Raw genomic sequence first — 14,323 nt, 5'->3', positions numbered from 1 at the left:
GAACCTCATCCTTACAAATGGGATTACCAATCGAGCTAAATCCTCAGAATATAAACTCACGAGTAATCGTCGGGATTACCATCCGAGCTAAATCCCTGCAATGACATTTACTCTAATGAGCTTGGATCCGAATTACCACCCGTGCTATATTCGACCTAATTCGGATTACATCGTCCTGCTAAATCCATTTTCACATATTCTTCGAGAGGGCTATATCAGAATAGGATCACCCGTCCGGGCTAGATCCTTTTTACCGTCAATTCCTTTTTAGAGATCCATCGAATTTTCCTTTCATTCAATCGGGATTTATTTCCTCTTTTCATCAAATATATCAATACTTCATCAATTATCATACAATAAACATACAACTCATATTCACAACAATAACAAACATTTCAAGCATTTAAGAATATAATTCAAGTTACACGAACTTACCTCGATACTTGTTCGTAAATAAAAATCTACTAATCCCGAACTTTTTCTTTTCCTCGATCTAGCTTCGTATTTGAATTTTCCGGATCTAAATAAATAAATTTAATCATTAATCTAATACATTTCATGTTCATATGTAACATTCTCTCAAATTCCATTATTATTTATAGTGCATTCAAAGCTGTCTTACTGAGTCATAGTCACTAAATTATTTATATCTTGAACTACGGAACTCCAAATTAAGATCCATTAATTTTCCCTGAAACTAGACTCACATACCTTCTTACCATAAAATTTTCAGAATTTTTGGCCAATCCAATAAGTAAATTTTATTCTTTAAAATTTCCCCTGTTTCACTTGTTGATAGTTCCGACCCCTCTTCACTAAAAATTAATTATCTCATTGTACAGAATTTGGATGATGTTTCCGTTCATTTCTTTTGAAAATAGACTCATTAAGGATTCTAACCATATAAATTATAACTCATAATAATTTTTTTAAAATTTTTAATGATTTTACAAAGTTAGAACAGGGGAACCAAAATTCATTCTGACCTTGTCTCACAAAACCCATTATATCTCATGATTTACAATTCTATTGATTAAACCGTTTCTTCTATGAGAAACTAAACTCAATAAGCTTTAATTTTATATTTTATTCATTCTCTAATTTAATCTCTACAATTTTTTGTGATTTTCCAAAGTTAGACTACTGCTGCTGTCCAAAACTGTTTTAGTGCATGATGTTAATTACCATTTTTCCCTAAACTTTCAATAAATGATAATTTCATCCCTACTCAATTAACCTTTCAATTGAGCAGATTTTTCCTAAATTAACACATTATTTCATCACTTTAAACTACTTTATAACCTTTGGAAATCATAATTTTAGCATTAGACTTTAATTCCAAACTTTTTCACAATTAGGTCCTGCAAATCAATTTCTATTGAAATCACCTAATAAAATCATCTCATAAACAAATTAAAGCTTCAATTTCATGCTATTTCATCATGAACTTACAGCACTCAACCATAGTGACTTTCAATTTCATACATGAAATCAAAAACTAATGAATTTAGTAATAGGACTTAGTTGTAAAAGTCTTAGAAACACAAAAATTATAAGAAAAAGGAAAGGATTAACTCACTTGGTGCAAAAATTATGAAAAACCAGCTTGAAGAAACCCTTGGGACGTTTTTGGCTGATGAGAATGCAGAAAATATGAAGAGAATTCTAGATATTCCACTTTAGTCCTAACTTCTAAAGCAATTCTTCCAATATTCCAATTTTACCCTTAATTCTTCAATTCTCCTGATTTTTCTCAATGTATGCCGCCCAAAATATCTTCTTTTGTGATTATTTGCAATTTATGTCCCTCCTCATTTAACAATTGAGCTATTTAATCCTTCTAGTAACTTTTACACCTTTTCAATTTAGTCCTTTTTACGTAATTGACTATCCAAACATTAAAATTTTCTAACGGAATTTTTATACCATATTACTAATATTTCATAATTATTTATAAAATTATTTTTGACTCGGTTTTACAAGATCAAAGTCTCGATACCTTATTTTTACCTAATTTCTTCAATAATTTCTTTTTCTAACTAACCACTAAATCGGTAAAATTTTTCTATCGATATTTTCATACGATTTTCCTATCATATCAATATTCATGCAAAAATGTTAAAATAAATTTATCTTTAAATCAGATTTGTGGTTACAAAACCACTATTCCGATAACTTTGAATTTTGGCCATTACAGGAAGAGCGTGACCCTTTTGTCAATTCGATCAAATAGATCTGAAACTGCCTCATCTATTGCCCTAGTGCTTTGGGGAAGATTACTAACCCGTAGATACTCAAGGCGAAGACATCAACCCTTTTCTTCGTGTCTGGATGTGCCAATATCAAATCTCGTAAACTTTTCCAATCGATACATTTACTATCTTCTTTTTGCTTGATCCGGGTTGCGACTCATTACTCACTTATCCCCGTGGTGCTTATTAGCTTCTTTAAGAAAGTCAGGACGTTGGTGGCTCTAGAATAAGCTTTGTCGACTTGAATCCTCGGACAACGAAGCAAAGTTGTGTACTCCTCCACAGTAGACACCAAATCTACTTTCCCAAAAGTAAAGCAGCTATAGGCGAGATTCTAATATTGAGTTAGAGTTTGAAATAATTGCTTATCCACATTGACATCGAGTAAATAAGGTAGATCACCATAGTTACAGTAGAATAGCTGCTTGGTTTCGTCATCCCATTGGTCTCATACCTCTTTTAACTGTTAGAGATGATTTTGAGTCACGTTGATGCGAGTGAAATCCCATAATTCTGACATGTATCCCTTCGTCAGACTATCACCCTTTTTCTTGTTGTGTATTCTCAAATCATATTCGGATGGCTATATTATCCTCCACTTTATCAAGAAACTCATTTTTCATGACAAGCTCTCTATTTAGCACTAAACGTGAATCAACACCCTTTTCTATGATGAAAATGTAATGCAATCACAACAAAAACAAAACAAAATAAGTCAGTACATTTCATACAAATCTAGAATTCAAAGCAAGCAAGAGATAATAAATAGAGCACCTATTCGGGTGACCACTAGGGGTTTGGTGTGGCTCTACTTAGGATAGGTTATTAGGGCTCATTATATGTAGTTTGGTTCTAAAGTAAGGGTACCCAAATCAACAGATTCCTCGATCCTCACCCATTACAGGCTCATACGAACCGAGTTCAGTTCAGGAGAATACATTTCCCTATGGCTATACGGAGATGAAAATCTTACGAAGACATAGGTACGGATGTATCCCAAAAATGATCCACTATCCTATATAGATATGAAGACCTCACGAAAGAATAGTTTATCACTCCCACTTAAGAAGGGCAAAATTGAACAGTTATGCAAATGCAATATGCGGAAAACACAAAAAAAACTTTTGAACCAAAAAGCAGATATACTAGACAGCTATACAACCCGAGATATCAAAACATGAAGGGTGAAATGCAATAAAGGATCGTAAATTTAAACCAAATTATCAATTTTCGAAAAAAAGACCAAAAGTAATCAACTTGTGGCTTAACTCTCTTATTTTATCCCTAGTGGAGTCGCCAAGTTATCGAAACCTTTTTTTTTTTAAATTGACTTATTTTTTGAAAACGAAAATAAGAGTCGCCACCAATCTTTTTCTATGAGGTGTGATCGAATCACCTCATAATTAGATCATTTTAGTAAAGGGTTGATTTACTAAAACAACGATTTTTCTTTGGTCTACAAAATTTAGAAAATGGGTTCGGGAGTCAGTTACGCACCAGGAAGGATTAGCACCCTCGTGACGCCTAAAAATTGGTGCCTAGTTGATTACTTGACATCTTAGTATCGAAAATTAAAAATTTGAAGGGAATTTAAAACACGATCTCATCCTACATAATGATATTTTTGAAATTACTTAAATAAATCAAAACGTGTGTAAAGGGCCTTCTTATCTCGAGAAAACAAAAAGGCCGTATCCCGTAAGTTAGGACACACCATCTCGAATCCTTGAAAATAAGCTTACTCTTTATTTAATTACTATTTAAATCTCATGTGTTTTAATTTTAAAAGGGATGTCTGGTTATCTAGGTTCAAAGAGAGAGTCGAACCCCCTAAGTTAGGGTACGACTTCTCGAATCTCCAAATACGGGACATTGCCTTAATTTTAAAATTTCCTTTATTAAATAATAATGAATGTAACATTTAAAACAATGTGTATTTATCTTATTTGGGGTATAACATAAAAACCACCAATTTTATTTAAACATAATGCATGATGTAACGATGATGAAATAATATAAAATGGCTATATGGGTATAATATTAGAATGATATATAATAAATAAGGGAATACTATGATAATACTAATGTAATTATAGTAATAATAATAATAATCGAATCATAATTAAAATAAAATAAATAAGGCAACTTAAAGTAAAAATAAAATGGAAAATGCATGATAAAAAGATAAACGAACGTGACATGAAAATATCAAAAATAAAAGAAATAATTATATAACAAGAACAAATAAAAATAAAATAAAATAAAATAATAATGACAATAATAAAAATGCATAAATAAAAGAGTAATTAATCTAGTTTTAAGGGTAAAAAAGGTAATAAATGAATGAATAAATAAATAAACAGCTTGTAAAGAAGTTGAAATTAAATAAAAAGAAGATTTAATTAAAATCTAAATGAAATTAGGGGGATAAACTCTAAATAATAAAAAAAGCTAGTAAGGATTAATATATAACACGCTAAAAAGGACAGGAACCGAATGGGAAAATATCCCTTGTCCTTATGCGCACCGTTTCTCAGAGGGACCAAAATAAAACAAAAATGAAATTATATGGTAAACTTTTTAAATAAATAAAAATAGATAGGACTGGTTAAAAATTAAATAAAGGCAGAAGAATTGGGACCCCAAATAACCCATTTGTCGCGAAAACACATTGATCCCAAAGGTGGATCGGGTCAGGCCACGGGTCACGTCAAAACGACGTCGTTTTGACATCTAGAAATCGACCCAAAACAGCATCATTTTTCACCACCTATTTAAGTCAAAAATCTTTCAAAAAACTCATTTCAAACCCCATTTAAAAAAAACTAAAAAAATAACTAACCCTTCTTTTCTCTCAACAACCCCGAATCCGGCCTTGGCTCCGGCGAGTCACTGTCACGATATCCACCAGTCTCCGGCGAGTCACTGTCACGACGTCCACCAGTCTCCGGCGAGTCACTGTCATGACGGCCGCCGGTCTCCGGCAACGACTCTACCGTCCACGGTTGCCGAGAAAAAACAAAACACCCTCTCTCACTCGTCTTAAAGTGTAGGACTCCGACTTGAAGTCGAAATTGCCAAAACCGAAGCCAATCTACCAGCAAAAGGAGAAAACCTTTCAGTTTTCAACGTTCTCTGTCGCGGCCTTAGCCGAATCCCAAGGGATTCGACGGCCTTCGAACCGGAAGAGATAATGACAGTGGTGCGAAGACCAAACGACGGGTAAGCGACCTTTATTTTTATTTATTACTTACAAAAAAAAATAAAAAATAAAAAAATGAATCACTTTTAAATATTTGTATTTTGTTTTTTATTTTCTTTTTTTTATTTCCTTCAATTTTTGATGTAAACAAAGATACATTAGCCCTAGCTTGTATAGCCGAATGATATAATATTTTGTGTTTTGTTTTTCGCTTCTACTTGCTACTATTTCTCTTCTATTTCTCTGCTATTTCTGCCTTTTTACTCTGTCTTCTTTCTTTGTTCTTTTTTTGCAGGCCTTGGCAAGGTCAACAGAGGATGGGTCTTGCCATTCTGGTGCAAGGGAGGCAGACCTCGAGCGGTGGGCACGCTGACGCGGCACGTAGAGCGGCGGCGCAGCTGGATGTTAGGGTTTTTACTGAAAATTTTGTTTAGATCGTGGGCCTGTTAATTAGGCTTAGGTTTTTTATTTGGGGTTTTAAGTTCGGGCTTATATTTTGTAAATTGGGCCTCTAACATTTAGACTTGGACTGTTAATTATTTTTACTTTTTATTTGTTTAGTCTGTTTAGGGCCCGAGAAAAAATGGCCCATTACAATTATATAATTAAGATAGATTAATAATAATATGTAAACAATTTTGATATTGTAATGTACATTTTGTTTTAATGGTACATCTTAATTTTTGGTAGACTAATAGTACATAACCTTAAACCCTAAACGTGTAACTAACTTTATAATAGATTATAATATATACAATTAGCATGGGCTAAGTAATTAAGGTATTTTGAATTGTTATGGGACTTTTATTTTTTTGGAATTATTATCTTTAAAGTGTTAGGTATATTTAAATTGTTTCGATATCATTATGTTTAATTTGTTTGAATTGTTATTCAATTATTTTTGTTAATTTACATTTATTTATTGTTAATTATGAATGAATTTTATTTAAAATTAATTTTTTGTTTGATTTTATATTATTTTATGGATTTAGATTCGATTTTTCTGATTCAAATATCCAACATATAATTGAGAATTTTAAATTTAGAATATTTTATGGATTGTTATGTTGTTTGGAATTCTTATGTTTAAGTTATTAGGTATATTTAAATTGTTGTGAAATTATTATATTTAATTTGTTTGGATTATTATTTAATCACTTTTTAAATTTGTATTTATATATTATTAATTATAATTAAATTTTATTTTATTTAAAATTAAATTTTTTGTTTCATTTTATATTATTTCATAGATCGAAATTCAAATTTTTATGGATTTGAATATCCGACATATGATTGTAAAATATGAAATTTATATGTTTTTACAGTTTTGGATATCCGATGATAATGATATTTATTTCAATTTAGATAATAATACTTGGATAATTTAAATTGAAATTTTTAGACCTTGTGAATCCGAATTCGGATAATCTAAAATTACAATTATCCGACCCGTTGCGATTCCTCAACATTAAATTAAATACATGGACACTCAAAATAGATGTTAAACAATTAGTAACATATCTCACTGTAAAAAATTCATAGTTTTTCAAATATATATTATATTAAAATTCAATTAATTTATTCATGAGTAATAAATAGAATGTTAATTTAAAATTTAAAATTTATATTGTTGGATGTATGCAAGTGGGTGTAAAGGAAATGTGAGGTAAGGCCAAACCTCCTGCATGTAAGAAGTCAAGTCGTAGAGAACCCAATGGAGACCAAGTATAAAAAAGAAAATTTTCTTTCAAACACCATGCACTAAATTTACAAATTGGGGTGTAGCCTGTCATATAATAGTACGTGTAACATCCTATTTTAACTTATTTTAGGCAAGATATAAAATTGACAGACTTTTTCTTCATTTTGAGAAGACTAAGATAAGGATTAACATCAAGTCATTTTTAGAACACGAGGGATAATATCCACAAAGATCCAAAGTCCCCAACCATTGGGATTGACTGGCTTCAAAGTTAATCAATGCATAATCATTAAAAATGAAATTAAAACTTGGATTAAAGAACTGGTTTTGCTTACTTTTTAAGTTTGGTCCTTGAAAATATGATGGCTTCTCTCTAGTTTCCATGAAATTTAATGTTTTATTTCTGAATATTGCAGTCAAAATCTATGGCCGCTAGCAAATTACATCATTTCCCAAAAGGACACCCAAAAAAAAAATCTAAATCTGTAAAATCTTGAGCCCATTTCCTCCACTTACCCTTCAAATCCATGTGATTTTACACAGTCAAAGTCAGATCAATAGTACAGAAGATTTTCATCTGCTTTGTTTTCATCAAAAATAAAGCTGTTACAACTACTAGTACTAGTAGTACTGATTAGCTGCTTAATCCCCTCAATCCCATAATCTAAAGGTGTTTCAGTTTCATCCAACAATCCATTTGATGACTTATGATGATCAGACCATCCATCAGTACCATGATCCCCATTTAATGCTATCATCAGCTTCTGGCTTCCATCAGCAGCTTCACTGTAGAAATTATTATAACTGTACATCCCAAATTGTTGATGATCACCATCATATACAGTACCATTGCTATTCTCTAATTCTTTGTTGTGGCTGATTTGGTTGCTGCAACTCCCATCAGAAGAACTACAACTAGCTTCCCCCCCAAACATTTGGACACCATTATCATGCAGTTGATAATGCTGGATTTGACCCAATAAACTCTCCTGCGGTTGAAGAACTGATGCAGCATTTACACAAGAAGCACTGCTGTTTGAGAAACTTGAGGAATATGATGCTTCAAAGCATGAAAAAGATCTAGCTGGTGTGTGGTAGGTGTTGTTGCTGCAATTGTAGAGTAATGGTGATGATGGGGATGGGGATGAAGGTGAAGATGATTGTAGAACAGATGAAAAGCTAGCATGGGGAATCTGATGAGGTTTCCTTTGAGATTGGGGAACCATGCCAAATAGTTTCTTCTTTAGCTTCGTGTTCCAGTAGTTCTTGATATCATTATCAGTCCTGCCTGGCAACTGAGATGCTATAATTGACCACCTGTTGCAGCTCATGATGAGTTAAGTTCCATTAGAACACTTGAGAAACTAAAAACGGCATGCATGGACAAAAAATGGGAGAAATTTTATCTAAAAGTAGCAAATTTTATCTAAAAAATGGGTGATTAATACCTGCTACCAATGCTTGCAAAGAGAGTGCAGATTATCCTATCTTCATCGTCAGAGAACTCTCCATGCTTAATATTAGGCCTGAGATAGTTAAGCCATCTCAATCTGCAACTTTTCCCACATCTCTTAAGGCCTAAAAAAAAAACAATCAAGATAAAAAAAAAAAAAACAACAGCTAAAGAAAAGACCTTTTAATTTAAAGATTGAAAATATAGGATCAGTTAAGAGTTCCTTAAAAGCTCACCAGCTTTTTGTGGGAGAGCAATCCAGTTCCCTCCAGTTCCATGTTGCTGTATATACTCTTTCAGCTTAGCATCTTCTTCAGGTGACCAAGGTCCTTTCTTCACATTAGCCTTGTCACAACAAGGAGCCCTTCCCATGATCTTTGGGTATTGGAAAACCAGACCAACAAAGTTTCTTTCAAAACTGTGGGGGTGAAAGGTGATGGTGGCTACTTAAGTTTTTCCCCGAAACATAGACTTTGTGCAGATTGGTTTTGGGACACTGATGGAGATATTAATAGAGAGAGATAAAAATAAAAAATAAAAAAACACAAGTCAAAAGACAGGGCTTGTAATTCCAATCATCTTGTTTATTGATTAGCTGAGCTGAGAGAAGCTTCCATCATAAATTAGTATTACTCGAGCCAAACGGGACACCGTTCCCCTAACAGGCCTTGTCTCTTCTTTCCGGATTTTAAAATGGGTAGTGGATACTAATATTATTATTATTTTATATGGAGGATAATTATTTGTTGTATTTTTTAATTTCAAATAGTTAGCTCTATTTAATTCATATTTAAATGAGATACACAGTAATTAAAATTTTCGCTTAATACACCACACAATAATTTTTATATAAAATATTTATTTAAAAAACATTTATGTTACATATTATAAAAAATGAAAATGAAAATTATTATTATTATCATTTTTTCAAACGTGGGCACCCAATTAATTTTCATCCGTAAAATAATCATAGATTAATTTAATATATGCGTACCTTTCAAATTCATAGACTTAAGTAATTATTATTTTTATTTCTTTTGCAGTTAATAAGATTGGACCTCTCTATATTAAAGTATAATACTATATAATTTATTCATAAAAATCATCCAATACGATTTGTATAACTAAAAGCAAATGATCCCAAGTTAAATTTCAAGATCACGTTTGGTATTTGATATTATACATATACAATAGGTCTTCACATGTAACTTTTTCGGATGGCATGCTTTAAATATACTATGATAAACTAAACTTCCTTTTGAAGAGATAATTCGGTGTGTGATTGTAAAAATAGAATATCAGTAATGACAATATATCACCAAAAAAATAGAAATAACAATAAAGAACACACAGAGTTTTACGTAGAAACATTTTCTGGAAAAAACCACAAGTAGAGGAGAAGAAAATTCACTATGTCGAATTCGAATAATTGCAAGATGAGTAAACTATGCCTATTTATAGGCTTGTAAAACCATATTCTAATAGGAGTTTAGTAAGATTGAAACACCTTATTCTAATCAATATCAAATAGATAGAGTTTAATAAGGTTTAAAAAACCTTATTCTAAAATAAAAGAAAACAAATGTAGTTCTATAGGAATTTTACTTTTATTTTATTTTACTACTGTATTTTATTTAAATAAGGATTCGGGTCACTTAATTCTAACAATCTCCACCTTGACACGAATTTCAATGAACAAGTTCTTCATCATGAACTCTCAACGAACAAGTTTTCCACTTCTTCCATAAAACCCCTTAAGGGTTTAACTTCAACAATGAACACCAATCAAGTCTAAGCAATGCTCAAACTGGTTATAGGAAGTGACTTAGTCATCATATCTGTAGGATTTTCATGAGTACTAATGTTGCTCACAACAATATCACCACAAGCAATAATATCACGAACAAAATGATACCGAACATCAATTTGTTTTGTTCTCTCATGAAACATTTAATCTTTTGTAAGGAAGATAGCACTCTGACTGTCACAAAATACTGTATTGATTTGAAGGTCTTCATTGAGTTCACTAAAAAGCCCCTTCAACCAAATAGCTTCTTTACAAGCCTCAGTAATCGCCATGTACTCAGCTTCAGTGGTAGACAAAGCGACCGTAGTTTGCAAAGTGGTTTTCCAACTGATTGCACAACCTCCGATTGTAAAGACATAACCTGTAAGAGATCTTTTTCTATCAAGGTCTTTAGCAAAATCAGCATCAATATACCCAATGACTCCATCTCTAGTTCTTCCAAACTGTAAGCAAACATCAGTAGTACCTCGTAAGTATATTAAAATCTACCGAACTGCTTTCCAATATTCTTTACCGGGATTCGTCATGTATTTGCTAACTGCACTGACTGTATATGATAAATCTGGACGTGAACAAACCATAGCATACATGAGAGATTCCACTGCACTAGAGTATGAAACAAGTGACATGTACTCAATCTCATCATCTGATTGTGGAGATAAAGGCGATGAAAGTTTGAAATGGGCTGCTAAAGAAGTACTAACAGGCTTAGCACTCTGCATATTGAAGCTGCAAAGAACTTTCTCAATGTACCCCTTTGACTTAGGTACAATTTATTTACTTTTCTATCTCTGAGAATCTTCATACCAAGTATCTTCTTTGCTGGTCCCAAATCTTTCATCTCAAATTCTTCACTTAGTTGGGTTTTGACCTTTCTTATCTCTCATTTATCTTTCGCTGCTATCAACATGTCATCAACATAAAGGAGTAGATACACAAAAGAACCATCATTATTTTTCTTAAAGTAAACACAACTGTCAAACCTACTTCTTTTGAAACTATGAGAAATCATAAAGGAATCAAACCTCTTGTACCAGTCTTGGTGACTATTTCAAACTGTAAAGGGACTTTTTCAGCAAAGAAACATAGTCATCTTTTTTCTGAGACTGTAAAACCCTCTGTTTGTTGCATGTAAATATCTTTCTCAAGTTCTTCATGTAAAAATACAGTTTTTACATCTAACTGCACAAGCTCCAAATCATGCATGGCCACAATACCAAACAAAGCTCGAATCGAACCATGCTTCACAACTGGGGAGAACACATCTATAAAGTCCATTCATGGAATTTGACTGTAACCCTTTGCAACAAGCCTTGCTTTATATATAGGTTCTTCAACTCCTAGAGTCCCTTCTTTCTTTTTAAACACTCATTTACAACGAACAACCTTTTTATCTTTAGGAAGTTTCACAAAATCCCATGTTTTGTTTTTGTGGAGTGATTCCATCTCCTCTTGCATAGCAAATATCCACTTTTCTGAGTCTTCATAGCTAACCGCATCAGAATAATTAGATGACTCTTGGTTTACATCTATATCTTCAGCCACATTTAAAGCATAAGCAACTAGATCAGCCTTGACATACTTCTTTAAAGGTTTAATTTCACTTCTAGTTCTGTTTTTGGCGATAGAGTATTATGGTGAAGAAACAACTCTATTTTGAATTTTTGTACTGGCTTGAGGAATCGACTTTGTTCTAGATTCTGAATTAATCTGGTGCTCCACCTGCTTTTGATTTTTTTATTGGAAAAGTCTTTAAGAGATAAGTTAGGTCGTATAGCAGTTTTGTCAAAAACAACATCTCTGCTAATCACAACTTTTTTATTTTCAGGACACCATAACTTATACCCTTTTTACACCAGCTTTTTAAACCAAGAAAAACATAGTCAATGGATCTCAGTTCTAATTTTCCATTATCAACATAAGCATACGCAGGACACCCAAAGATCTTTAAATCAGAATAGTCAGCAGGATTACCAAACCATACCTTTGGTGGAGTCTTTTCTCAATGGCAACGGATGGAGATCGATTGATCAAAAAACATGCAGTAGAGGCTACTTCAGCCCAAAATGACTTTGGTAAGTTGGCATTTGACAACATATATCAAACCTTCTCCATGATCGTTCTGTTCATTTGTTCTACAACGCCGTTTTGCTGTAGAGTATGACGAAATGTCAAGTGTCTTACGATCCCTTATGACTTGCACAGTTTATTAAACTCATCAGAACAGAACTTTAAGCCATTGTCTGTGCGGAGGTATTTTATTTGTTTTCCCGTCTGCTTTTCCATCATAGTTTTCCAAGACTTAAATGTAAAAAACACATCGCTTTTCTACTTTTTCTACTTCAAGAAGAATGCCCAAACTTTTTTAGAAAAATCATTAATAAAAGTTAGCATATAATTAGCTCCACCTCTCGAAGGCACTCTGGATGGCCCCCACAGATCAGAATGAATATACTCCAACGTTTCCTTCGTGTTATGGATTCCTCTAGTGAATCGAACTCTCTTTTGCTTCTCAAAAATGTAATGCTCACAGAACTTCAGTTTGCAAATTCCTTACCCATCAAGAAATCCTCTTTTGCTCAATTATGTCATGCCATTCTCACTCATATACCCTAAGAGCATATGCCAAAGTTTAGTAATATCGTCATCTGACAAGGAAAAGGAAGTGACAGCTGCATCACCTGTAATAGTAGAATCATGTAGAACATACAACTTGGCAGTCTTTCTTTGCCCTTTCATTACAACGAGGGAACCTTTGAAAATCTTCAAAACCCCACTTTCAGCTATGTATTCGTACCCTTTTGAATCAAGAGTACTCAACGAAATTAAATTTCTCTTCAATTCTGGAACATGTCTTACGTCACTAAGTGTTCTGACAACTCCATCAAACATTTTAATTTTAATTGTTCCAATATCTGTAATTCTACCTGAAGTATTATTTCCCATCAAAACAACACCTTCAGACACTGTTTCGTAAGTTGTAAACCAATCCTGATAGAGACTCATGTGGAAGGTGTAGTCTGAATCAAGGATCCACTCCTCGCTCACTTTAGAACTATTGACAGAAGCGACTAGAAGTTCACCATCGCTGTAGTCTTCTACAACATCAGCTTTACAAGAATTTTCTGGTTGTTTTCCATTTTGATTCGCAACCTCCATTTTGATCTTGTTATATAGCTTATAGCACTCAGATTTAATGTGCCCTTTCTTCTTGCAGAAGTTAAAAGTTTTACCTCTATTTGAAGACTTCGATCTACCCTTAGATTTACTGTGAGGATTTCGTTCCTATGTCCTTCCACTATCATCATCAGCATTTCGATCTTGTCTCCCACGAATAATGAGACTCTCTCCCTGAAAGTCAGTTTTAACCACAAGATGCTTCATCTTATCATACGAGGTTAAAGAATCATAAAGTTCATCAACTGTGAGAGACTCGCGGCTATATAAAATCGTATCACTAAAGGTTTAATAAGACAGGGGCAACGAACAAAGTAGAATCAACACTAGATCTTCCTTATCATACTGAACCTCCATGGCCTCCAAGTTTGAAAGAATTTCTTTAAACACTGTTAAGTGTTCGTGCACAGATGCACCTTCCTCCAAACGATGAGCATAGAGACGCTGCTTCATATGCAGCTTGCTAGTTAGAGTTTTTGACATATATATTTGTTCCAACCTCTTCCATAATCCAGTGGCGGTCTTCTCCTTCATCACATCCTACAAAATTTTGTTAGACAAATGCAGATGTAACTGTGTTAACGTCTTTCAATCCTTGCGCTTCTTCTCTTCCTCCGGCAATGTCGAAGGCATCTTTTCTACCCCTAGCAAGGTTGCCTCTAAGTCCATCTGTGCAAGAACTGTCTGCATCTTTATCTGCCACAACGCGAATCTGGTGTTGCGATCCAAC

At 33.1% G+C, this 14,323-nt stretch overlaps 1 protein-coding gene across 1 annotated transcript; it reads right to left on the bottom strand.

Moving 5' to 3' along the window:
- Positions 1 to 7,533: 7,533 nt before the first annotated feature.
- On the bottom strand, positions 7,534 to 9,182 carry LOC105799749 (transcription factor RAX2). The gene is made up of 3 exons (XM_012630455.2): positions 8,846 to 9,182; positions 8,605 to 8,734; positions 7,534 to 8,473 (listed from the first exon to the last, which is right to left on the bottom strand). Exons 1-3 carry the CDS (start codon positions 8,979 to 8,981, stop codon positions 7,711 to 7,713), a joined length of 1,029 nt encoding a protein of 342 aa, XP_012485909.1. The 5' UTR covers positions 8,982 to 9,182; the 3' UTR covers positions 7,534 to 7,710.
- Between the last annotated feature and the right edge of the window lie 5,141 nt (positions 9,183 to 14,323).

Source organism: Gossypium raimondii, chromosome 9, assembly GCF_025698545.1.
Source record: "Gossypium raimondii isolate GPD5lz chromosome 9, ASM2569854v1, whole genome shotgun sequence".
NCBI lineage: Eukaryota > Viridiplantae > Streptophyta > Magnoliopsida > Malvales > Malvaceae > Gossypium > Gossypium raimondii.
The sequence above is the reverse complement of the archived record's forward strand: the minus strand, read 5'-3'. Positions and strand labels throughout refer to the sequence as shown.